General features: G+C 37.5%; 1 protein-coding gene across 1 annotated transcript in view; it reads right to left on the bottom strand.

Moving 5' to 3' along the window:
* Nucleotides 1-25301, bottom strand: part of SEPTIN14 (septin 14) — a 91121-nt gene that overhangs the window by 21415 nt on the left and 44405 nt on the right. The window contains exons 6-7 of the mRNA XM_047089402.1: nt 5030-5126; nt 3574-3742 (exon numbers count right to left, since the gene is read on the bottom strand). Of these exons, the coding sequence (XP_046945358.1) occupies nt 3574-3742; nt 5030-5126 (266 nt within the window). The remainder of the gene's footprint in view (nt 1-3573; nt 3743-5029; nt 5127-25301) is intronic.

Below are 25301 nucleotides of genomic sequence, written 5' to 3'. Positions count from 1 at the left end.
TGTAAGTGGAATGTTGCAAAGACCACAAAGGACCAGAAACATCACTACAAGCATGAAACCTACAGATAACACAATGACTCTGAATCCATATCTTTCGTTAATAACACTTAATGCAAATGGACTACATGCCACAATCAAAAGACATAGGGTATCAAAATGCATTAAAAAAAAAAAGACCCATCTGTTTGCTGTCTACAAGAGACCCATTTGAGACCTGAGACCTTTCAGATTGAAAGTGAGGGGGTGAAGAACCATGTATCATGCTCCTGGAAGTCAAAAGACAGCTGGAGTAGCCATACTTATGTCAAACTACACTTTCAATTAAAGGCTGTAACAAGAGATAAATATAAATGTCTATGTACTGAATTCAGAAGCACCCAAATATATAAAACAACTAATCACAAACATAAGCAACCTTATTGATAAGAATGTGGTAATTGTAGGGGACTTTAATACCCCACTTACAACAATGGACAGATCATCTAGGCAGAGTATCAGTAAAGAAACAATGGCCCTGAATGATACATTGGACCAGATGGACTTGACAGATATATTCAGAACTTTTCATGCAAATGCAGAATACACATTCTTCTCGAGTGCACATGGAACATTCTCCAAGATAGATCACATACTGGGTCACAAAACAGCCTTCAATAAATATAAAAGTGAGATCATACCATGCACACTTTCAGATCACAATGCTATGAAACATGAAATAAACCACAGGAAAAAGACTGGAAAACCTCCAAAAGCATGGAGGTTAAAGAACATCTTGCTAAAGAATGAATGGGCCAACCAGGCAATTAGAGAAGAAATTTAAAAATACATGGAAACAAATGAAAATGAAAATACAACAATCCAAATGCTTTGGGATGCAAAAAAGGCAGTCCTGAGGGGAAAATAAATTGACATCCAGGCCTATCTCAAGAAACAAGAAAAATCCCCAATACAAAATCTAACAGCACACCTAAAAGAACTAGAAGCAGAAGAGAAAAGACACCCCAAACCCAGAAGAATAAGAAGAGAAATAATAAAGATCAGAGCAGAAATATACATTATAGAATCAAAAAAAAAAATAGTAGAACAGATCAATGAAACGAAGAACTGGCATTTTGAAAAAGTAAACAACATTGATAAACCCCTAGCCAGACTTCTCAAAAGAAAAGAGAGGGGACCCAAATAGATAAAATCATAACTGAAAATGGATTTATTACAACCAATCCCTCAGAAATATAAGCAATAATTAAGGAATACTATGAAAAATTATATGCCAACAAAATGGACAACCTGGAAGAAATGGACAAATTCCTAGATACACACACACTACCAAACTGAAACAGGAAGAAATAGAAAATTTGAACAGACCTATAACTAGTGAAGAAATTGAATCCGTTATCAAAAATGTCCCCCCAAAATATGAGTGCTGGACCAGATGGCTTCCCTGGGGAATTCTAGCAGACAGTTAAAGCAGAGTTAATGCCTATCCTTCTCAAGCTGTTCCAAAAAAAATAGAAACAGAAGGAAAAATTCCAGACTCATTCTATGAAGCCAGCATTACTTTGATTCCTAAACCAGACACAGACTGAGCAAAAAAAGAGAACTACAGGCCAATATCCCTGATGAACATGGATGCAAAAATTCTCAACAAGATACCATCATATCAAATTCAACAGCATATTAAAAGAATTATTCACCATGATCAAGTGGGATTCATTCCCGGGCTGCAGGGTGGTTCAATATTCACAACACAATCAATGTGATACATCACATTATTAAAAGAAAAGATAAGAGTCATATGATCCTGTCAATCGATGCAGAAAAAGCATTTGACAAAATACAGCATCGTTTCTTAATAAAAACCCTCGAGAAAGTCAGGATAGAAGGAACATACTTAAACATCATAAAAGCCATTTGTCAGAAGCCCATAGCTAATGTCATCCTCAGTGAGGAAAAACTGAGAGCTTTCCCCCTGAGATCAGGAACACGACAGGGATGTCCACTCTCACCGCTGTTGTGTAATATAGTGTTGGAAGTCCTAGCACCGGCAATCAGACAACAAAAGGAAATAAAACTCATCAAAACTGGCAAAGAAAAGTCAAACTTTCACTTTTCGCAGACGACATGATACTATACATGGGAAACCTGACAGACTCCATCAAAAGTCTGCTAGAGTGGATAGATCAATTCACCACAGTTCCAGGGTACAAAATCAGTGTACAGAAATCGGCTGCATTTTTATACATCAATAATGTAGCAACAGAAAGAGAAATAAAGAATATGATCCCCTTCACCTTTGCACCAAGAATCATAAAATACCTAGGAATAAACCTAACCAAAGACATAAAAGATCTGTATGCTAAAAACTATAGAAAGCTTATGAAGGAAATGTCAGAAGATAAAAAGAAATGGAAAAACATTCCATGCTCATGGATTGGAAGAGTAAATATTGTTACACTGTCAATACTACCCAAAGCAATCTACACATTCAATGCAATCCCAATCAAAATTGCACCAGCATTCTTCCCAAAGCTAGAACAAACCAAGCTAAAATTTCTCTGGAACCACAAAAGACCCCAAATAGCCAAAGTAATTTTGAAGAAGAAGACCAAAGCGGGAGGCATCACAATCCCAGACTTTAGCCTCTACCACAAAGCTGTAATCATCAAGACAGTATGGTATTGGCACAAAAACAGACTCCTAGACCAATAGAATCGAATAGAGACCCCAGAATTGGACCCACAAATGTATGGCCAACTAATCTTTGACAAAGATTAGTGCAGCCACTCTGGAAAACAGTGTAGAGGTTCCTCAGAAAATTAAAATAGATCTACCCTATGACCCATCAATAGCACTGCTAGAAACTTACCCAAGGGATACAGGAGTGCTGATGCATAGGGGCACTAGTACCGCAATGTTTATAGCAGCACTTTTAACAATAGCCAAATTATGGAAAGAGCCTAGATGTCCATCAACTGACGAATGGATAAAGAAGATGTGATTTATATATACAATGGAATACTACTTGGCAATGAGAAAGAATGAAATCTGGCCATTTGCAGCAACATGGATGGAACTGGAGGGTATTATGCTAAGTGAAATAAGTCAGGCAGAGAGAGACAGATACCAGATGATTTCACTCATATGTGAATCTTGAGAAACTTAACAGAAGACTGTGGGGAAAGGAAGGGGAAAAATAGTTATAAACAGAGAGGAAGGGAGGCAAACCATAAGAGACTCTTAAATACAGAAAAGAAACTGAGGGTGTTCAAGAGGGGAAAATGGGTGATGGGCATTGAGGAGGGCACCTGTTGGGATGAGCACTGGGTGTTGGATGTAAGCAATAGGCCACAGGAATCGACCCTAAAAACCAAGAGCACACTTTACACACTGTATGTAAGCCAATTTGACAATAAATTATATTTTAAAATAAAAATAAAAAAATAAGACATTAAAAAAATTCAGTATGACCCAGAATGTGAAAAGTAGTTATTCTCATTCCCAAATGATTGCATATCATCATTGTAGGGGGTTTCTAAATCACCCATTAGCTTTTCTGACATGATCTCTACTCACCTAAGTGGCTTGTTGTCTGGGCCCACATCAGTAAAGCCCATTTTCTCCAGTTTGCAGCACCTATAACGTTCATAGTGCTGTGTGTGAGTTTGTTCTTTCAGGTCTTCCATATTTATACAAAGAAGCATATCCCGGAGCTTGACAAAGTCACAGTGATTTTCATTTTCCACTAGGTAGAAAAATAAGAAAGTAACAACACTCATTATCAATCCTTTGCATCCAATCAGTATTCTAGAGTGGATATGTGCATGAAAAACATTTAAAATAACAACTAAGAGATCGTTCTGTTAAATAGCTATAATTCTTTGTAACTATAATTATATGGGACATATCTATTATAGGCAGAGTTTATTTTTGGACCAGGAAAGTTGCTTTAAGTTTATTAGTCAAAGAATAAATAAGAAACAGTGAAATAATATGTTATATTAGTGTACACAGTTTTTCATTAATAATTGTTAGTATTTTACAAACTGTCCCCCAAGGTATTTCACTGAGTGCTAACACAGAATATAATATTTCACTAATGAAACACTTTAATTAATGTAAATCCTGCTGACATGAAAACATTAAAAGTTATGCATGTTTGAGTTCTCTATTTCTATTTATACCCCATATTTATTAGACCAAATTAGTCAATATTCAAAATCAACCAATTAGTTTATATGGCTCTTTCCTGTGTTTGTCATATCCAGACTACTGGGCACAATATATACCTTATTGTGCATGATATTGTAACCAAATTTAATATACATTAAAATATATTGTTTTTAAGTGTGTTTCATAAGTTTAATTTTTAATATATCAATTAAAACATTTTTGAAACTAGTATAAGTGGAGATAATCCAATCCCCAATAATCTGTATTACAATCATATAAACCAGAGAATAAATGACTGCCTATTAGAATATTTCAATTCATCATGATGTTAGATAGCTAATATAAGTATATAGGTATGAATTTTCCAAAAGTAAATTACATTTCTTTTTTTTTAAATAGCTTACCATCCTTTTTCTTTGGTGGCCACTTAAAAATGCTTTACAAATTAAGTAGTCATTAATTCATGTAACAGGTTTTAAAGACTGGCATTTATACTTTAATAGTGTTCAAAGTTCTTTCGTTCAAAGCACTTTCCAACATTCTGAATGTAGTAGTTTATGCAGAGAGAGATACTATGTATATGTCAGGTTGGGGTAAATGAGGAGGTTCTACCAAACCTCTAAGAAATTTTATCTAAAGCATCACCTGGTAAACTGTGAAAGTGAATTATAGTCAAAGTGAGAATTCAGTTAAATGTAAAAGAATCTGTGCTCCTAATTAGTAACTCTCAATTTACTATTTAGCAGCAATTACCACTACTTACTCAAGTTAAAATATTTTAGGACTATGAGAATACACACACACACACACACACACACAGTCTTTCCAGAGCAAGCCTGCTCACTTTTATCACATTTACCTTGTAAAACTCCCCAAGGGTACTGACGGCCTCTGACCATTCTTTTTCCAACTTTCACTTCATCCATACTCCCTACTACAGCAAAAGGTAATTGTCCCTAGAAAGTAAGAACAACTTTCATTATGTTCCCTTATACCAATAAGGCCTACTCTGTTACCTATTTCCGTTGTGGAAATCAAAAGAAAGAATATTATGTTTATTCAAACAAGTTTATCTACCCTGCCTCAGATTTTGTGACTTGCAGTAAATTTGTGCAAATTAATTTCTGCAAGCCTTATTGTCAGGTCATGCACATAAATGAAAACTACCGAGTAGAGGCTAAAGCAAGGCATTCTGCTGTGGGGAATACAAATAAAAAATATTTTTACTAGACACATTTTTTTCACATTGTCTTTACCCCAAAACAAAAAATGTTGAGAAAATAATATGTAAACCACTTTTTAAAATGTTTATTTATTTTTAAGAGAGAGAACAGGGTAGGGGCAGAGAGAGGGAGATAGAGGATCTGAAGTCAACTCTTTGCTGACAGCAGAAAGCCCAAGGTGGGGCTCCAACTCATTAATTGCAAGATCATGACCTGAACCTAAGTTGGACACTTAACCGAGTCACCTAGGTGCCCTATGTGTAAACCACTTTTAACTCCAATATACAAGTTAAATGGAAAATATTGAGAAAAAACTGTAATAATTAATGGATATACAATTAGGGTATATTAATAAATACTACCATACATGTATCAATAAATTCTAAACATAATTAAAGTGTCTTTCTGGGAGGTGAGAATCAGAGAGATTCTGAAAATTAATGTGCAACCAAACGGAGATTTGGGAAGATAATAAGCAAAGTAGGAAGAATAATCACAGGTAAAAATGAGGTTTTCAACAGGCTGTAAAGACAGCAGAAATATTCAAGATAAATTCATGATCTGTCAGAAGTTATATAGATTGTTTGAATAGAAAGGTTGATATACAAGAAATGTCTAAGATAAAAATTAGTAAGCATCAATATAAATACTTAATACCTAACAATATTTAATTTATTAATTGATTTTGATGAAAAAGTATTCCCTATGAATTCTTAGAGGTACAATTAGATAGGAAAGGCCAAAATATTTAGGACAAAATCTGAAGAAAATTTAACACAGAAGAATAAATATAAATTTTACAGTACTCAGCTTTTCAATTCAGAAGTCTGTTTAGTTTGTGAAATCTTACAATAAATGGTGTATGAAAAATACCAAAAGAGAAATGGAAGAAACATAATTTTTATTTATCAATTATTTGTTATAGATAGACCCTGTGTATCAGGCACTTCACAAAGACTATGGCATTTATACCTCACTAAAAGCCTCAATTAGTCATATCAATAATCCCATAGTGTAGATACATTAAAAACCTCAGGGAATATAGAAATTCTATAGAATTCTACAGGATTTTATTGATTTTTTAAAATAGTTTTCCTCTTTTTTAAAGTTTTTATTTAAATCCCATTAGTTAACATACAGTGTAATATTAGTTTCAGGTGTACAATATAATGATTCAACACTTCCATACAGCACTTAGTGGTCATTCCCCCTACCCATTCCCCTCTGGTAACCATTGGTTTGTCATCAATAGTTAAGAGTCTGTTTCGTGGCTCCTATCTTTTCCTTTGCTCATTTCTCTTGTTTCTTAAATTCTGCATATGAGTGAAATTTTATGGCATTTGTCTTTCTCTGACCTATTTCCCTTAGCACTATACTCTCCAGCTTCATCCATGTCATTACAAATAGCAACATTTCGTTCTTTCTATGGTTGAATAATATTTAATTTTATATATGTACCATATCTTCTTTATCCATTCTGTTGATGAATACTTGGGCTGCTTCCACAATTTGGCTATTGTAAATCATGCTAAAATAAAAATAGAGGTGTATGTATCCATTTGAATTAGTGTTTCTGCACTTGGGGCGTTCATACCAGTAGTGTGATTGCTAGATTTTACGGTACTTCTATTTTCAACTTTCTAAGTGAACTCCATACTGTTTTTCTGTTTTGCTTCTTAAAATCCCATATTATTTTTGCTTCAATTTACATGGTAAATGTTTTTCATACTTCCACTTTTATTTACTTTTAAATTTTTATTTTAATTTTTAATTCTTTTTTAATTAAATATAATTTATTGTCAAATTGATGTCCATACCACACTCAGTGCTCATCCCAACAGGTGCCCTCCTCAATGCCCATCACCCATTTTCCCCTCTTGAACACCCTCAGTTTCTTTTCTGTATTTAAGAGTCTCTTATGGTTTGCCTCCCTTCCTCTCTGTTTATAACTATTTTTCCCCTTCCTTTCCCCACAGTCTTCTGTTAAGTTTCTCAAGATTCACATATGAGTGAAATCATCTGGTATCTGTCTCTCTCTGCCTGACTTATTTCACTTAGCATAATACCCTCCAGTTCCATCCATGTTGCTGCAAATGGCCAGATTTCATTCTTTCTCATTGCCAAGTAGTATTCCATTGTATATATAAATCACATCTTCTTTATCCATTCGTCAGTTGATGGACATCTAGGCTCTTTCCATAATTTGGCTATTGTTAAAAGTGCTGCTATAAACATTGCGGTACTAGTGCCCCTATGCATCAGCACTCCTGTATCCCTTGGGTAAGTTTCTAGCAGTGCTATTGATGGGTCATAGGGTAGATCTATTTTAATTTTCTGAGGAACCTCTACACTGTTTTCCAGAGTGGCTGCACTAATCTTTGTCAAAGATTAGTTGGCCATACATTTGTGGGTCCAATTCTGGGGTCTCTATTCGATTCTATTGGTCTAGGAGTCTGTTTTTGTGCCAATACCATACTGTCTTGATGATTACAGCTTTGTGGTAGAGGCTAAAGTCTGGGATTGTGATGCCTCCCGCTTTGGTCTTCTTCTTCAAAATTACTTTGGCTATTTGGGGTCTTTTGTGGTTCCAGAGAAATTTTAGCTTGGTTTGTTCTAGCTTTGGGAAGAATGCTGGTGCAATTTTGATTGGGATTGCATTGAATGTGTAGATTGCTTTGGGTAGTATTGACAGTGTAACAATATTTACTCTTCCAATCCATGAGCATGGAATGTTTTTCCATTTCTTTTTATCTTCTGACATTTCCTTCATAAGCTTTCTATAGTTTTTAGCATACAGATCTTTTATGTCTTTGGTTAGGTTTATTCCTAGGTATTTTATGATTCTTGGTGCAAAGGTGAAGGGGATCATATTCTTTATTTCTCTTTCTGTTGCTACATTATTGATGTATAAAAATGCAGCCGATTTCTGTACACTGATTTTGTACCCTGGAACTGTGGTGAATTGATCTATCCACTCTAGCAGACTTTTGATGGAGTCTGTCAGGTTTCCCATGTATAGTATCATGTCGTCTGCGAAAAGTGAAAGTTTGACTTTTCTTTGCCAGTTTTGATGAGTTTTATTTCCTTTTGTTGTCTGATTGCCGGTGCTAGGACTTCCAACACTATATTACACAACAGCGGTGAGAGTGGACATCCCTGTCGTGTTCCTGATCTCAGGGGGAAAGCTCTCAGTTTTTCCTCACTGAGGATGACATTAGCTATGGGCTTCTGACAAATGGCTTTTATGATGTTTATGTTCCTTCTATCCTGACTTTCTCGAGGGTTTTTATTAAGAAACGATGCTGTATTTTGTCAAATGCTTTTTCTGCATCGATTGACAGGATCATATGACTCTTATCTTTTCTTTTAATAATGTGATGTATCACATTGATTGTGTTGTGAATATTGAACCACCCTGCAGCCCGGGAATGAATCCCACTTGATCATGGTGAATAATTCTTTTAATATGCTGTTGAATTTGATATGATGGTATCTTGTTGAGAATTTTTGCATCCATGTTCATCAGGGATATTGGCCTGTAGTTCTCTTTTTTTGCTCAGTCTGTGTCTGGTTTAGGAATCAAAGTAATGCTGGCTTCATAGAATGAGTCTGGAATTTTTCCTTCTGTTTCTATTTTTTTTGGAACAGCTTGAGAAGGATAGGCATTAACTCTGCTTTAACTGTCTGCTAGAATTCCCCAGGGAAGCCATCTGGTCCAGCACTCATATTTTGGGGGGACATTTTTGATAACGGATTCAATTTCTTCACTAGTTATAGGTCTGTTCAAATTTTCTATTTCTTCCTGTTTCAGTTTGGTAGTGTGTGTGTATCTAGGAATTTGTCCATTTCTTCCAGGTTGTCCATTTTGTTGGCATATAATTTTTCATAGTATTCCTTAATTATTGCTTATATTTCTGAGGGATTGGTTGTAATAAATCCATTTTCAGTTATGATTTTATCTATTTGGGTCCCCTCTCTTTTCTTTTGAGAAGTCTGGCTAGGGGTTTATCAATGTTGTTTACTTTTTCAAAATGCCAGTTCTTCGTTTCATTGATCTGTTCTACTATTTTTTTTTTTGATTCTATAATGTATATTTCTGCTCTGATCTTTATTATTTCTCTTCTTATTCTTCTGGGTTTGGGGTGTCTTTTCTCTTCTGCTTCTAGTTCTTTTAGGTGTGCTGTTAGATTTTGTATTGGGGATTTTTCTTGTTTCTTGAGATAGGCCTGGATGTCAATTTATTTTCCCCTCAGGACTGCCTTTTTTGCATCCCAAAGCATTTGGATTGTTGTATTTTCATTTTCATTTGTTTCCATGTATTTTTAAATTTCTTCTCTAATTGCCTGGTTGGCCCATTCATTCTTTAGCAAGATGTTCTTTAACCTCCATGCTTTTGGAGGTTTTCCAGTCTTTTTCCTGTGGTTTATTTCATGTTTCATAGCATTGTGATCTGAAAGTGTGCATGGTATGATCTCACTTTTATATTTATTGAAGGCTGTTTTGTGACCCAGTATGTGATCTATCTTGGAGAATGTTCCATGTGCACTCGAGAAGAATGTGTATTCTGCATTTGCATGAAAAGTTCTGAATATATCTGTCAAGTCCATCTGGTCCAATGTATCATTCAGGGCCATTGTTTCTTTACTGATACTCTGCCTAGATGATCTGTCCATTGTTGTAAGTGGGGTATTAAAGTCCCCTACAATTACCACATTCTTATCAATAAGGTTGCTTATGTTTGTGATTAGTTGTTTTATATATTTGGGTGCTTCTGAATTCAGTACATAGACATTTATATTTATCTCTTGTTACAGCCTTTAATTGAAAGTGTAGTTTGACATAAGTATGGCTACTCCAGCTGTCTTTTGACTTCCAGGAGCATGATACATGGTTCTTCACCCCCTCACTTTCAATCTGAAAGGTCTCAGGTCTCAAATGGGTCTCTTGTAGACAGCAAACAGATGGGTCTTTTTTTTTTTAATGCATTTTGATACCCTATGTCTTTTGATTGTGGCATGTAGTCCATTTGCATTAAGTGTTATTAACGAAAGATATGGATTCAGAGTCATTGTGTTATCTGTAGGTTTCATGCTTGTAGTGATGTTTCTGGTCCTTTGTGGTCTTTGCAACATTCCACTTACAGTGTCCCCTTAGGATCTCTTGTAGGGCTGGTTAGTGGTGATGAATTCCTTTCAGTCTTTGTCTGGGAAAACCTTTATCTCTGCTTCTGTTCTGAATGGCAGGCTTGCTGGATAAAGGATTCTTGACTGGATATTTTTCCTATTCAGCACATTGAAAATTTCCTGCCACTCCTTTCTGGCCTGCCAAGTTTCAGTATATAGGTCTCCTACTACCCTTATATGTCTCTGTTTGTATGTCAAGACTCTTTTGTCCCTGGCTTCTTTCAGAATTTTCTCCTTATCCTTGTATTTTGCCAGTTTCACTATGATATGTCGTGCACAAGATCAATTCAAGTTATCTCTGAAGGGAGTTCCCTGTGCCTCCTGGATTTCAATGCCTGTTTCCTTCCCCAGATCAGAGAAGTTCTCAGCTATGATCTGTTCAAGTACACCTTCAGCACCTTTCTCTCATTTTCTTCTGAAATTCCTACCATACAGGTATTGTTCCATTTCATTGCATCATTTAGTTCTCTCTCACCTTGTACTCCTGGATTTTTTTATCTCTCTTTTTCTCAGCTTCCTCTTTTTCCATAATTTTATCTTCTAATTCACCCATTCTCCCCTCTGCCTTTTCAATCCACGCTGTGGCCACCTCCATTTTATTTTGTACCTCATTTATAGCATTTTTTAATTCATCATGATTATTTTTTAGTCCCTTGATCTCTGTAGCAATAGATTCTCTGCTGTCCTCTATGCTTTTTTCAAGCTCAGCAATTAATTTTATAACTATTATTCTAAATTCTTAGTTATATTGCTTAAGTCGGTTTTGATCAATTCGTTAGCTGCTGCTACTTCCTGGAATTTCTTTCCAGTAGATTTCTTCCATTTCATCATGTTGGCTAGTTTTCTGTCCCTTATGTGTTTTAAAAGCTTGTTGTATTCTCTGCACCTGCAAGCACTGATACATTAAAGGGGGGGGGGCATACACTCCAGGGCCTGGCACATCTGGAAGTGTTTTTTTTTAGATTGTTACATGCTCTCTGTTGTGACTTTGGTTATTTTTATTACCCTACTTGTAGTGATATTTTGGACCCTCCACCAGATGTGCTTTGATTTGTTCCTTGGTGTAACCCTGTAAAGGAAAACAAACAGGAGACAAAACACACAAACACCCAAACCAATAAAGAAAAACAAAAAAACTTACAAAAAAACCCCAAAAACACCTACTACAAGTAAAGAACAGGGTGGAGGCAGTGCTTATGGAAGAGCACATACAAAGAGAGAAATTACAGGAGCAGTGACCAAGAAAAAATAAACATTGACTAGGCAGAGAGAAAGGCTTAATCCAGAGAGAGAGAAAGGAAAATAAGGAAGGAGGCGGGCAAAAAGAAATGAAGATAAAGTTACCCAGACAGAGACTATATGGCTTGATTATTCCAGAAAGAGAGAAAGGAATATAAAGAAGGAGGTGTAAAACATGTATCAAGAGAATGGATTCAATATGTCTGTTTAGACAGACTGCTAACCAGAGTAACCAGCCTAGAGGAGGGAAGAGATAAGGAGGAGAAATGGGGTTTGGGGGAGAGTATATATTCATATATCCAGAATTGATGTAGAATTAATCTAGACAGTGCTGCATCACTGGTCTGGGAGAACTGTGCACAGGGTCTGTCAGTTTACACAGTTACCCAGTGCGAAGGGGCATGGTTTGGTGTAGTCTGGACCCACCTCCCCTATGGGCCCTGGGACTGATTCCTGAGGCCACGTTAGTGGTGGTGGTGGGGGAGGGGAATGGTGATACTCCAGTCTCAACAGACCTAGACCCTGTGGACTCCATTTGAGTCATCCTTACTGTGCCATGGGCACAGATGTAGTGGTCCTTCTCTCTCCTCCAACTCCCCTGACCCTGCGCTTGGCTAGGATTCAAAGTCCCACTCCATGCACTCTCGCACTGGGGAAGCCCCTCTCAGTGCAGCCTAATATGTGGTCCCGGCTGGCTTTTTCTGTATCACTGCACTTCAGGGAAGACCGCCTTCTCCTACTGTGAACTGCACTGCTGACCTCACCACCAAGCCCCAGGGGTGGCGGATGCAGGCAGATGCAGGCAGGCTTTGTCTTTTTCCACAGCACTCTAGGGAGGGGCCACTTTCTCCTACAGTGATCTACACCCTCGGCCCAGCCACTGAACCCGGAGGTGGTGGGTGCAAGCAGGCTTTGTACTATTGTACAGCCCTCCAGGGAGGGGACCGCTTTCTCTACTTTTGGATTGTGCCCCTGACCTACCACCTAACCCAAGCCTGGCTCCCTTCCTCCCCAGGTGTGTGAACAGGGATCCAGCACCAGTCTGAAGAAAGCTCCCCAGTTAGAGATAGGATCCCTCTCAGTCCCAGTCCGAGGTCTTTCTCCTGTCCAGATATGGTCCTACACTTCCCTAGCCACTCTTTCTCTTCCCTTTGTCTCTGCAGAAGGGAATCCCTCCCTTCCATGCCCATGTGGCCTTTCTTATTTCCCCCAGTTTGCAATCACCTGCCTATCATTTCTCCAGTTTTCCCATTTTCTTCCTGGTAGATTCAGTCTCTTTCCCTCCCAGACTCTGGGATTCAAAGTCCTTTGGCTTCAGCACCTCTTTGTTTGAGAGATGAGGGAAGTATGGATCCCCGTACTTCTCCGCCATGTTGGCCTCTCCACCTTTAATTCTTTTCCATACCTCCTCTGTTAAACTGTGTGTGTCTTTAGGTCTGAAGTGAGTCTTTTGTAATCAATATATAGATGGGTCTTGCCTTTTTAACCATTCAGTCATTCTATGTCTTTGAATCCATTTATTTTAATCCATTCATCATTAAAGTAATATTGACAAATGTGTTTATTGCCAGTTGTTACTTGTTTTGCAGTCATTTTTATGGTTCTTCTCTGTTCTTTCCCTCTTCTCTTGCCCTCTTCCCTTGTGGTTTTTTGGTTGTTCTTGACTTTATTTCTTATTTTTTTTGTTTTGGGTCCAATATAGGTTTGTGATTTTTGTTTACTTATTTTTAATATGAAATTTATTGTCAAGTTGGTTTCCATACAACACCCAGTGCTCATCCCAAAAGGTGACCTCTTCAATACCCATCAACCACCCACCCCTCCCTCCCCCCATAAACCCTCAGTTTGTTCTCAGTTTTTAAGAGTCTCTTATGTTTTGGCTCCCTCCCTCTCTCACCTTTTTTTTCCTTCCCCTCCCCCATGGTTTCCTGTTAAGTTTCTCAGGATCCACATAACAGTGAAAACATATGGAATCTGTCCTTCTCTGTATGAATTATTTCACTTAGCATCACACTCTCCAGTTCCATCCACGTTGCTACAAAAGGCCATATTTCATTCTTTCTCATTGCCACGTAGTATTCCATTGTGTATATAAACCACAATTTCTTTATCCATTCATCAGTTGATAAACATTTAGGCTCTTTCCATAATTTAGCTACTGTTGAGAGTGCTGCTACAAACATTGGGGTACAAGTGCCCCTATGCATCAGCACTCCTGTATCCCTTTGGTAAATTCCTAGCAGTGTTACTGCTGGGTCATAGGGTAAGTCTATTTTTAATTTTTTGAGGAACCTCTACACTGTTTTCCAGAGCGGTTGCACGAGTTTGCATTCCCACCAAGAGTGCAAGACAGTTACCTTTTCTCCACATCCTCGCCAGCATCTAGTCCCCTGATTTGTTCATTTTAGCCACCCTGACTAGCGTGAGGGATATCTGAGTGTGGTTTTGATTTGTATTTCCCTGATGAGGAGCAACATTGAACATCTTTTCATGTGCCTGTTGGCCATCTGGATGTCTTCTTTAGAGAAGTGTCTATTCATGTGTTCTACCCATTTCTTCACGGGATTATTTGTTTTTCAGGTGTGGAGTTTGGTGAACTGTTTATAGATTTTGGATACTAGCCCTATGTCCAATATGTCATTTACAAATATCTTTTCCCATTCCGTTGGTTGCCTTTCAGTTTTGTTGATTGTTTCCTTTGCTGTGCAGAAGCTTTTTATCTTCATGAGGTCCCCATAGTTCATTTTTGCTTTTAATTCCCTTGCCTTTGGGGATGTGTCAAGTAAGAAATTGCTGCAGCTGAGGTCAGAGAGGTTTTCCCCTGCTTTCTCCTCTAGGGTTTTGATGGTTTCCTGTCTCACATTCAGGTCCTTTATCCATTTTGAGTTTATTTTTGTGAATGGTGTAAGAAAGTGGTCTAGTTTCATTCTTTTGCATGTCACTTTCCAGTTCTCCCAGCACCATTTGTTAGACTTTTTTTCTATTGGATATTCTTTCCCGCTTTGTCAAAGAATACTTGCCTATACATTTGTGGGTCCAATTCTGGAGTCTCTATTCTATTCCATTGGTCTATGTGTCTGTTTTTGTGCCCATACCATGCTGTCTTGATGATTACAGCTTTGTAGTAGAGGCTAAAGTCTGGGATTGTGATGCCTCCCGCTTTGGTCTTCTTCTTCAAAATTACTTTGGCTATTCGGGGTCTTTTGTGGTTCCATATGAATTTTAGGATTGCTTGTTCTAGCTTTAAGAAGAATGCTTGTTCAATTTTGATTGGGATTGCATTGAATGTGTAGATTGCTTTGGGTAGTATTGACATTTTGACAATATTTATTTTTCCAATCCATGATCATGGAATGTTTTTCCATTTCTTTATATCTTCTTCAATTTCCTTCATAAGCTTTCTATAGTTTTCCGCATACAGATATTTTACATTTTTGGTTAGGTTTATTCCTAGGTATTTTATGCTTCTTGGTGCAATTGTGAATGGGATCAGTTTCTTTGTCTTCCTGTTGCTTCATTGTTAGTGTCTAAGAATGCAACTGATTTCTGTACATTGATTTTGTATCCTGCGACTTTGCTGAATTCATGTATCAGTTCTAGCAGACTTTTGGTGGAGTCTATCAGGCTTTCCATGTATAATATCATGTCATCTGCAAAAAGTGAAAGCTTAACTTCATCTTTGCCAATTTTGATGCCTCTGATTTCCTTTTGTTGTCTGATTGCTGATGCTAGCGCTTCCAACACTATGTTAAACAACAGCAGTGAGAGTGGACATCCCTGTCATGTTCCTGATCTCAGGGAGAAAGCTCTCAGTTTTTCCCCATTGAGGATGATATTAGCTGTGGGCTTTTCATAAATGGCTTTTATGATGTTTAAGTATGTTCCTTCTATTGTGACTTTCTCGAGGGTTTTTATTAAAAAAGGATGTTGAATTTTGTCAAATGCTTTTTCTGCATTGATTGACAGGATCATATGGTTTTTATCTTTTCTTTTATTAATGTGATGTATCACATTGATTGATTTGTGAATGTTGAACCATCCCTGCATCCCAGGAATGAATCCCACTTGATCATGGTGAATAATTCTTTTTATATGCTGTTGAATTTGACTTGCTAGTATCTTATTGAAAACTTTTGCATCCATATTCATCAGGGATATTGGCCTGTATTTCTCTTTTTTACTGGGTCTCTGTCTGGTTTAGGAATCAAAGTAATATTGGCTTCATAGAATGAGTCTGGAAGTTTTCCTTCCCTTTCTATTTTTTGGAATAGCTTGAGAAAGATAGGTATTATCTGTGCCTTAAATGTCTGGTAGAATTCCCCTGGGAAGCCATCTGGTCCTGGACTCTTATTTGTTGGGAGATTTTTGATAACTTATTCAATTTCTTTGCTGGTTATGAGGTCTGATCAAGCTATTTCTTCATGTTTGAGTTTTGGAAGTGGGTGGGTGCTTAGGAATTTGTGCATTTCTTCCAGGTTGTCCAGTTTGTTGGCATGTAATTTTTCATAGTATTCCCTGATAATTGCTTGTATTTCTGGGGGATTGGTTGTAATAATTCCATTTTCACTCATGATTTTATCTATTTGGGTCATCTCCCTTTTCTTTTTGAGAAGCCTGGTTAGAGGTTTATCAATTCTGTTTATTTTTTCAAAAAACCAATTCTTGGTTTCATTGATCTGCTCTACAGTTTTTTTAGATTCTATATTGTTTATTTCTGCTCTGATCTTTATTATTTCTCTTCTTCTGCTGGGTTTGGGGTGTCTTTGCTGTTCTGTTTCTAGTTCCTTTAGCTGTGCTGTTAGATTTTGTATTTGGGATTTTTCTTGTTTCTTGAGATAGGCCTGGATTGCAATGCATTTTCCTCTCAGGACTGCCTTCGCTGCATCCCAAAGTGTTTGGATTGTTGTATTTTCATTTACATTTGTTTCCATATATTTTTAAATTTCTTTTCTAATTTTCTAGTTAGCCCATTCATTCCTTATTAGGGTGTTCTTTTTTTTTAAATTTTTTTCAACGTTTTTTATTTATTTTTGGGACAGAGAGAGACAGAGCATGAACAGGGGAGGGGCAGAGAGAGAGGGAGACACAGAATCGGAAACAGGCTCCAGGCTCCGAGCCATCAGCCCAGAGCCTGATGCGGGGCTCGAACTCACGGACCACGAAATCGTGACCTGACTGAAGTCGGACGCTTAACCGACTGCACCACCCAGGCGCCCCTAGGGTGTTCTTTAACCTCCATGCTTTTGGAAGGTTTCCAGATTTTTCTTGTGGTTGATTTCAAGCTTCATCACATTGTGGTCTGAAATTATGCATGGTATGATCTCAATTCTCGTATACTTATGAAGGGCTGTTTTGTGACCCAGTATGTCATCTATCTTGGAGATGGTTCCATGTGCACTCGAGAAGAAAGTATATTCTGTTGCTCTGGGATGCAGAGTTCTAAATATACCTGTCAAGTCGATCTGATCCAGTGTATCATTCAGGGCCTTTGTTTCTTTATTGATCCTATGTCTAGATGATCTATCCAATGTTGTAAGTGGAGTATTAAAGTCCCCTGCAATTACCACATTCTTATCAATAAGGTTGCTTATGTTTGTGATTAATTGTTGTATATATTTGGGGCTCCCTTATTTGGCGCATAGACATTTATAATTGTTAGCACTTCCTGATGGATAGACCCTGTAATTATTACATAATGCCCTTCTTCATCTCTTGTTACAGCCTTTAATTTAAAGTCTAGTTTGTGTGATATAAGTATGGCTACTCCAGCTTTCTTTTGACTTCCAGAAACATGATAAATACTTCTCCAACCCCTCACTTTCAATCTGAAGGTGTTCTCAGGTCTAAAATGAGTCTCTTGTAGACAGAAAATAGATGGGTCTTGTTTTTTTTTTTATCCATTATGACACCCTATGTCTTTTGGTTGGTGCATTTAGTCCATTTAAATTCAGTGTTATTATAGAAAGATATGGGTTTAGAGTCATTGTGATGTCTGTAGGTTTCATGCTTGTAGCAATGTCTCTGGTACTTTGTTTCACAGGATCCCCCTTAGGATCTCTTGTAAGGCTGGTTTAGTGGTGATGAATTCATTCAGTTTTTGTTTGGGAAGACCTTTATCTCTCCTATTCTAAATGACAGACTTGCTGGATAAAGGATACTTGGCTGCATTTTTTTTTTTTCTGTTCATCACATTGAAGATTTCCTGCCATTCCTTTCTGGCCTGCCAAGTTTCAGTAGAGAGATCCGTCACGAGTCTTAGTGGTCTCCCTTTATATGTTAGAGCATGTTTATCCCTAGCTGCTTTCAGAATTCTCTCTTTATCCTTGTATTTTGCCAGTTTCACTATGATATATCTCACAGATCGATTCAAGTTACATCTGAAGGGAGTTCTCTGTGCCTCTTGGATTTCAATGCCTGTTTCCTTCCCTAGTTCAGGGAAATTCTCAGCTATAATTTTTTCAAGTACACCTTCAGCACCTTTCCCTCTCTCTTCCTCCTCTGAAATCCCAATTATGTGTATATTATTTCGTTTAATTATGTCACTTAGTTCTCTAAGTCTCCCCTCATCCTCCTGGATTTTTTTATCTCTCTTTTTCTCAGCTTCTTCTTTTTCCATAATTTTATCTTCTAAATCACCTATTCTCTCCTCTGCCTCTTCAATCCGAGCTGCGGTCACCTCCATTTTATTTTGCAGTCATTTATAGCATTTTTTAGCTCCTCCTGTTTCTTAGTCCCTTGATCTCTGTAGTAATAGATTCTCTGCTGTCCTCTATACTTTTTTCAAGCCCAGCGATTAATTTTATGACTATTATTTTAAATTAATTTTCTGGTATATTGCTTAAATCATTTTTGATCAGTTCATTAGCTGTCGCTACTTCCTGGAGTTCCTTTAGAGGAGAATTCTTCCTTCTCATTTTGGATAGTCCCTGGAGTGGCGGGGAACTGCAGGGCTCTTCCCCTGTGCTGTCTGGAGTAACTTGTGTTGGTGGGCGGGGCCGCTGTCAGACCTGAGGTCTGCCCCGAGCCCACTGCTGGGGCCACAGTCAGACTGGTGTGTACTTCATAGTCCCCTCTCCCAGGGGCAGGACTCACTGTGGTGGTGTGGCCTCTGTCTGGGCTACTTGCACACTGCCAGGATTGTGGTGCTGCTTTGATGGGATCTGGCGTATTAGCGGGGGTGGATCCACAAGGTGCACAGGGGCAGGAGGAGCAGGCTCAGCTCGCTTTGCCTTTGGTGGTATGCTTTGGGAGGGACCCTGTGGCACCAGGAGGGAGGCAGACCCGTCGGATGGATGGATCCACAGAAGCACAGCATTGGGTGTTTGCACGGTGCAAGCAAGTTCGTGACGGGAACTTGTTCTCTTTGGGATTTTGGCTGGGGGGTGGGCGAAGGAGATGGTGCTGGTGAGTACCTTTGTTCTCCACCAAGCTGAGCTGTCCTCTGGGGCTCAACAACTCTCCCTCCCATTGTCCTTTAGTCCTCCCACTCTCCGAGCAGAGCTGCTGACTTATAACATTCCAGATGTTAAGTCCCGCTGGCTGTCAGAACACACTCCATCTGGCCCCTCCACTTTTGCAAGCCAGTCTCGGGGGCTCTGCCTTGCCAGGTGTGCTGACTGCCCCCCCACCGCCCTGGCTCCCTCCCGCCATTCCGTGTAGCATGCACCACCTCTCTGCCCTTCCTACCCTCTTCTGTGGGCCTCTTGTCTACGCTTGGCTCTGGAGAGTCTGTTCTGCTAGTCTTCTGGTGGTTTTCTGGGTAAATTAGGCAGATGTGGGTGGAATCTAAGCAATCAGTAGGATGCAGTGAGCCCAGCATCCTTCTACACCGCCATCTTCCCTGTGATTTTTGTTTAACATTAGGTTTATACATATAACATCTTAAGTATATAGAAGTTTGTTTTTTGTTTGTTTGTTTTGGGGAATAAGATTAGAAATTCCCTTGGCTTACACCAATGGGTTAACAAGGCATAAAGAATTACAAAGCCATAGGGTGCTCTCACCCAAACTTGCGTGAACAAGATAAGACCCCAGAATGTAGTAGGGTGAGGCAAAGGCCCCAGAATAAAATAGGGAGTGGCTAGAGCCCCCAGAATAAAGAGGGATGGGCAAAGTCCCCAGAATAGAGAGGGGGCAAAGTTCCCCAATACAAAGGTATATGAGGTAAGCAAGATTAGGCATTCAGGGCAAAAGTGCCCCCCAATTTAGTACCATAGAAGAAAGCTGCTTTCACAGGAGGGAAGGACCAAGTTAGGTAAACAGGTAAATAGGGCTATAGACCACTGCACTGTGGGTAAAGCTGCCCAGAGCAGAGTTCATTAACAAAAGAAAAGTTGCCTTGTTAATCCTGAGGTTATTTGTTCTGTCTTATCCCCTAGGCTAGCTAAGATAAACAGACATGGCAGCACCTCCTGTCTGCCCTTAACAACTATTTGCCCATCTGCCTGGTGCCAGGATTTTGTTTTATATTGACCCAAACCCCAAACACTGTATATCTTCAAAACCCCATTTTCCCTCATGCCCATGAGTTAATGTTCACCAATTCATTGTCTCTTTGTGCACACCCATCACATTTGTAAGCCTTCTGATCTTAATAAATACGGGTCAAGGACGCTTATTTGGTGCTCTTGTCTTTTCCTGGACATTAGCCGTCTCTCACTTTTAATCCATCCCACTCTTTTGCTAGACAACAGAGAACTTTAGACTTAGAGTGTAATACAATTTTCAAATTTTTTAAATGTTTTTTTGAGAGATAGAGACAAAGAATGAGCAGGGGAGGGGCAGAGACAGAGGGAGACACAGAATCCGAAGTACGCTCCAGGCTCTGAGCTGTCAGCCCAGAGCCTGACATGGGGTTTGAACCCACAAATTGTGAGATAATGACCTGAGCCAAAGTTGGACACTCAACCTACTGAGCCACCCAGTTGCCCCAGTATATAGTAGTTTATTTTATGTTGATGACCAAGTTAAGTTTGAACCCAAACTAAAAGCACTAAATTTCTATTCCGCCTCCCCACATGTTATATATTTTTGATGTCATACATTACAGCCTTTTATATTGTGGATTCCTTGACTCATTTTTGTACATAGGGTCCTACAGCTTTTAAGTAGAGAAGGCAGAATTGAAGTTTCAGTCTAACTACAATGTTTAATTTTCAAAATATAGCTTGATACATTAGATATTTATTATCATGAAGAATTTACACAAATGAAACTTAGTCATTCAATATTGCCATAATACCAAAATGATAGAAATACAGTATAGCATTTCTGATTCAGTCCCCACCTACCTGTTTCTGAAACTAAGCCTCTGGGAGTTGCATTTGCAAAATAAGCCTCCCTTCTACTATTCAAGCTGTATTTGTGTACTAAAATCTCTATTTTGGTTAGACGAGTTTTGGACAGAATTGAGGCCCTCATCACCCTCACCTTGGGTATAAGGAGATAGCTCAATGACTAACGAGGCAAGCAAAAGTACCTCAGGCTGCTGCCCCTCCCCACTGAGAACTCCCCACTGACAGTATGCTCACACTAAGGAAATAAGTTGCTAATGTCCCCACATCCAATTTCACATCCCTTTTTCAGAAATTTTTCTTGGAGGGAGACATAAAGAAAAGGACATCTAATCTCTTCCTAAATAAGCTGATTTAATTTACAGCAACCATAGAGAAAGAAAAGCCTAAGGGCACTCAAGAAAAGTAGAGCCGAATTCTGGTTTCCTTTGTGGCATGTAAAGAGCTTGTAGGTTATCATTTCTGTCCAAACACCAAGCAAAAGCTGAACAAAGTAAATACAAAGAGAAAGCAATAGCAGAAAAATTAGAAAACCCATGATTATGTACAAATTAAGTAACACATTCAAACAATCAATGGATGGGTATAAAAAGAAATTACAAAAGAAATTAGAACTGCCTTCAGACAACCAAAAGAAAACACAAATTTATGGGATACAGCCAAAGTACTGTTAACAGAAGACTTTAGAGCTATAAACATATTTAAAACAAAGAAACACCTCAAATCTACAATCTCATTTTACAGCTCAATGAACTAGAAAGAAGACAAACAAAACCCAAACATAGTACAATGAAGGCAACAATAAACATTAGAGCAGGGTATATGATATAAAGAATAGAATCACAATAGAAAAAAATCACGGTTCTTTTTTGAAAATATTAACAAAAATGATCAGTCTTTAGCTAAATTAATAAAGAAAAAAGAATACTCAAATAGAATCTGAAATAAAAGGAGAGACATTACAATTGATGTTACAGAAATAGCAATATTAAACACAAACCCAAGAAAAATGGCAAAGTGATACATAAAAAGGTGCCCCAAATTACTAATCATCAGAGAAATGCATATCAAAACCTCAATGAGATATTTTATGCTCGTCAAAATCATTAGAATAAAAAAAAAGAAATTAGAAGTGTTGATGAGGATATGGAGAAAAGGAAATCTGATGAACCGTTTGTGGGAAGGTAAATTGGTGCAGCCACTATGGAAAACAGTATAGAGGTTCCCCCCAAAATTAAAAATAAAAATACCATAGGATCTACTAACTCCACTATTGGTATTTATCCCAAATAAATGAAAACACTAATTTGAAAAGGTATGTGCACCTTTATGGCTTTTTGCAGCATTATTTACCATAGCCAAGGCATGGAAACAATCTAAGTTTTTATCCATAAATGCATGGATAAAAAAGATGTGATGTGTGATATATATATATATATATCCCTGATGAACGTTGATGCAAAAAAAAATTTGAACAAAATACTAGGAAATGGAATTCAACAACATATTAAAGGATCTGTCCACAGAAACCTCCAGGCCAAAAGGGAGTGGTAGAATATATTCAACGTGCTGAATGGAAAAAATATGCAGCCAAGAATTATTTATCCAGCAAAACTGTCATTCAAAATAAGAAAGATAAAGAGTTTCCCAGATAAACAAAAACTAAAGGACTTTATGACCACTAAGTAAGCCCTATACGAAATTTTAAGGGTGACTCTTTGAGTTGAGAAAAATACAAAACAAAGCAAAAGAGACCAAAAGCAACATACTAGAAAAGACCAGAGAATATTACCCCAAAACACCAATTCTACATGCAACACAATGGCACTAGATTCATATCTTTTGATAATCACTCTAAATGAAAAGGATTAAATGCTCCAATTAAAAGAAATAGGTATCAGAATGAATAAAAAAATAAGCCCCACCTATATGCTGCCTACAAGAGACTCATTTTAGACCTAAAGACTCCTGCAACTTGGAAGTAAGGGAATGGAGAACCATCTATCATGCTAATGGATGTAACCACTAAACCAGACCTGCAAGAAATTTTAAGGGGGAATCTTAGAGTAGAGAAAAAATAAGACCGATGTAACAAAGACTATAAAGGACCAGAGAACATAATCAGAAATACCAACTCTATGGGTAACACAATGGCACTAAATTCATATCTTCCAACAATCACTCTGAATGTAAATGGACTAAAGGCTCCAATCAAAAGACAGAGGGTATCAAAATGGATTAAAAAACAAGATCCATCTATATGCTGCCTACAAGAGCACACTTGTAGACCTACAAGAGCATACTCATTTTAGACCTAAAGACACCAGCAGATTGAAAGTGAGGAGATAAAGAAACATCTATCATGCAAATGAATGTTGAAAGAAAACCACAGTAGCATATTTGTATCAGACAAAGTAGACTTTAAAACAAAGACAGTAACAAGAGACAAACAAGAAGATATCAGAGATGGAAATATTTATGCACCCAACAAGAAAACACATAAATGTATAAAACAGTTAATAAGAAATAAAAAGAAACTAATTGATAATTATACAATTATTCCAGTTGCCTTTAACACTTAACATTAATGAATAAACCATCTAAACAGAAAACCGACAAGGAAACAATCACACACTGAAACAGACATATTTAACAGATATATTCAGAACATTCCATCTTAAAACAGAATACACAGTCTTTTCAAGTGTACACATATTCTCCAGAAGAGATCACATATTAAGCCAAAGCAAAAACCTCAACATATCAAAAAGAGCCAAGTCCTATTGTACATCTTTTTTGACCACAACTCTGTGAAACTAGAAGTCAACCACAAGAAAAATCTAGAAAAACCACAAATACATGGAGGTTAAATAATATGCCACTATAAAATAAATGAGTCAAACAGGAAATCAAAGAGAAAATTAAAGAATATATGAAGAAAAATGAAAATAAGAACACAATGACCCAAAATCTTTGGGATGTGACTAAAGCAGTTCTAAGAGAGAAGTTAATACTAATATAAGGCCCTCCTCAAGAAGCAAGAAAAATCTGAAATAAACAACTTAACTTTGCACCTACAAGGGCCAGTAAAAGAAAAAAAAACCAGCATAAGAAAAGAAATAATAAAGATTAGATCAGAAATAAATGATATAAAAACTTTTAAAAAAAGAAAAAGGAAAAAGAACATATCAATGAAACTAGGAGATGGTTCTTTGAAAAAGTCAACAAAATTGATAAGCCTGTAGCCAGACTCATGAGAGAGACAGAGAGAGAGAGAGAAAGAGAGACAAAGAGAACCCAAATAAAATTACAAATGAGAGAGGAGAAATAACAACCAACACCACAGAAATAAAATTGTAAAAGAATGTTATGAAAGTGAATTGGCAAAAAAAATGGACAAACTAGAAGAAATGGATAAATTCCTAGAAAATAGAACCTACAAAAAATTGAAGTAGAAAAAAATAGAATTTTTTTGTATTAGTGTATTCTTTGTTTTGTTTTGTTTTTAGTTTACTTTTATTTTTTAATTTATTTTTTTAATTTACATTCAAGTTAGCATATACTGCAACAATGATTTCAGTAGATTCCTTAATGCCCCTTACCATTTAGCTATAGAAACCTTATGAAAGAAATTGAAGAAGACACAAAAAAAATGGAAAAAGATTCCATGCTCCTGGATAGGAAGAACAAATATTGTTAAAATGTCAATACTACCCAAAGCAATCTACATATTCAATGTAATCCCTATCAAAACAACACCAGCATTATTCACAGAGCTAGAACAAACAATCCTAAAATTTGTATGGAACCAGAAAAGACAAATAGCCAAAGCAATCTTGAAAAAGAAAACCAAAGCAGGAGGCATCACAATCCTGGACTTCAAGCTGTATTACAAAGCTGTAATCATCAAGACAGTATGGTACTGGTACAAGAACAGACACGCAGATCAATGGAACAGAATAGAGAACCCAGAAATGGACCGACAAACGTATGGCCAACCAATCTTTGACAAAGCAGGAAAGAATATCCAATAGAATAAAGACAGTCTCTTCAGCAAGTGGTGTTAGGAAAACTGGACAGCGACATGCAGAAGAATGAACCTGGACCACTTTCTTACACCATATGTAAAAATAAACTCAAAATGGATGAAAGACCTAAACATAAGATGGGAAGCCATCAAAATCCTCGAGGAG

Source organism: Lynx rufus, unplaced genomic scaffold (assembly GCF_022079265.1).
Source record: "Lynx rufus isolate CCGP_SWC_20201006 ecotype Redwood Valley unplaced genomic scaffold, mLynRuf1.p SCAF_27, whole genome shotgun sequence".
Taxonomy (NCBI): domain Eukaryota; kingdom Metazoa; phylum Chordata; class Mammalia; order Carnivora; family Felidae; genus Lynx; species Lynx rufus.
This window is presented reverse-complemented; position numbering and strand designations above follow the sequence as displayed.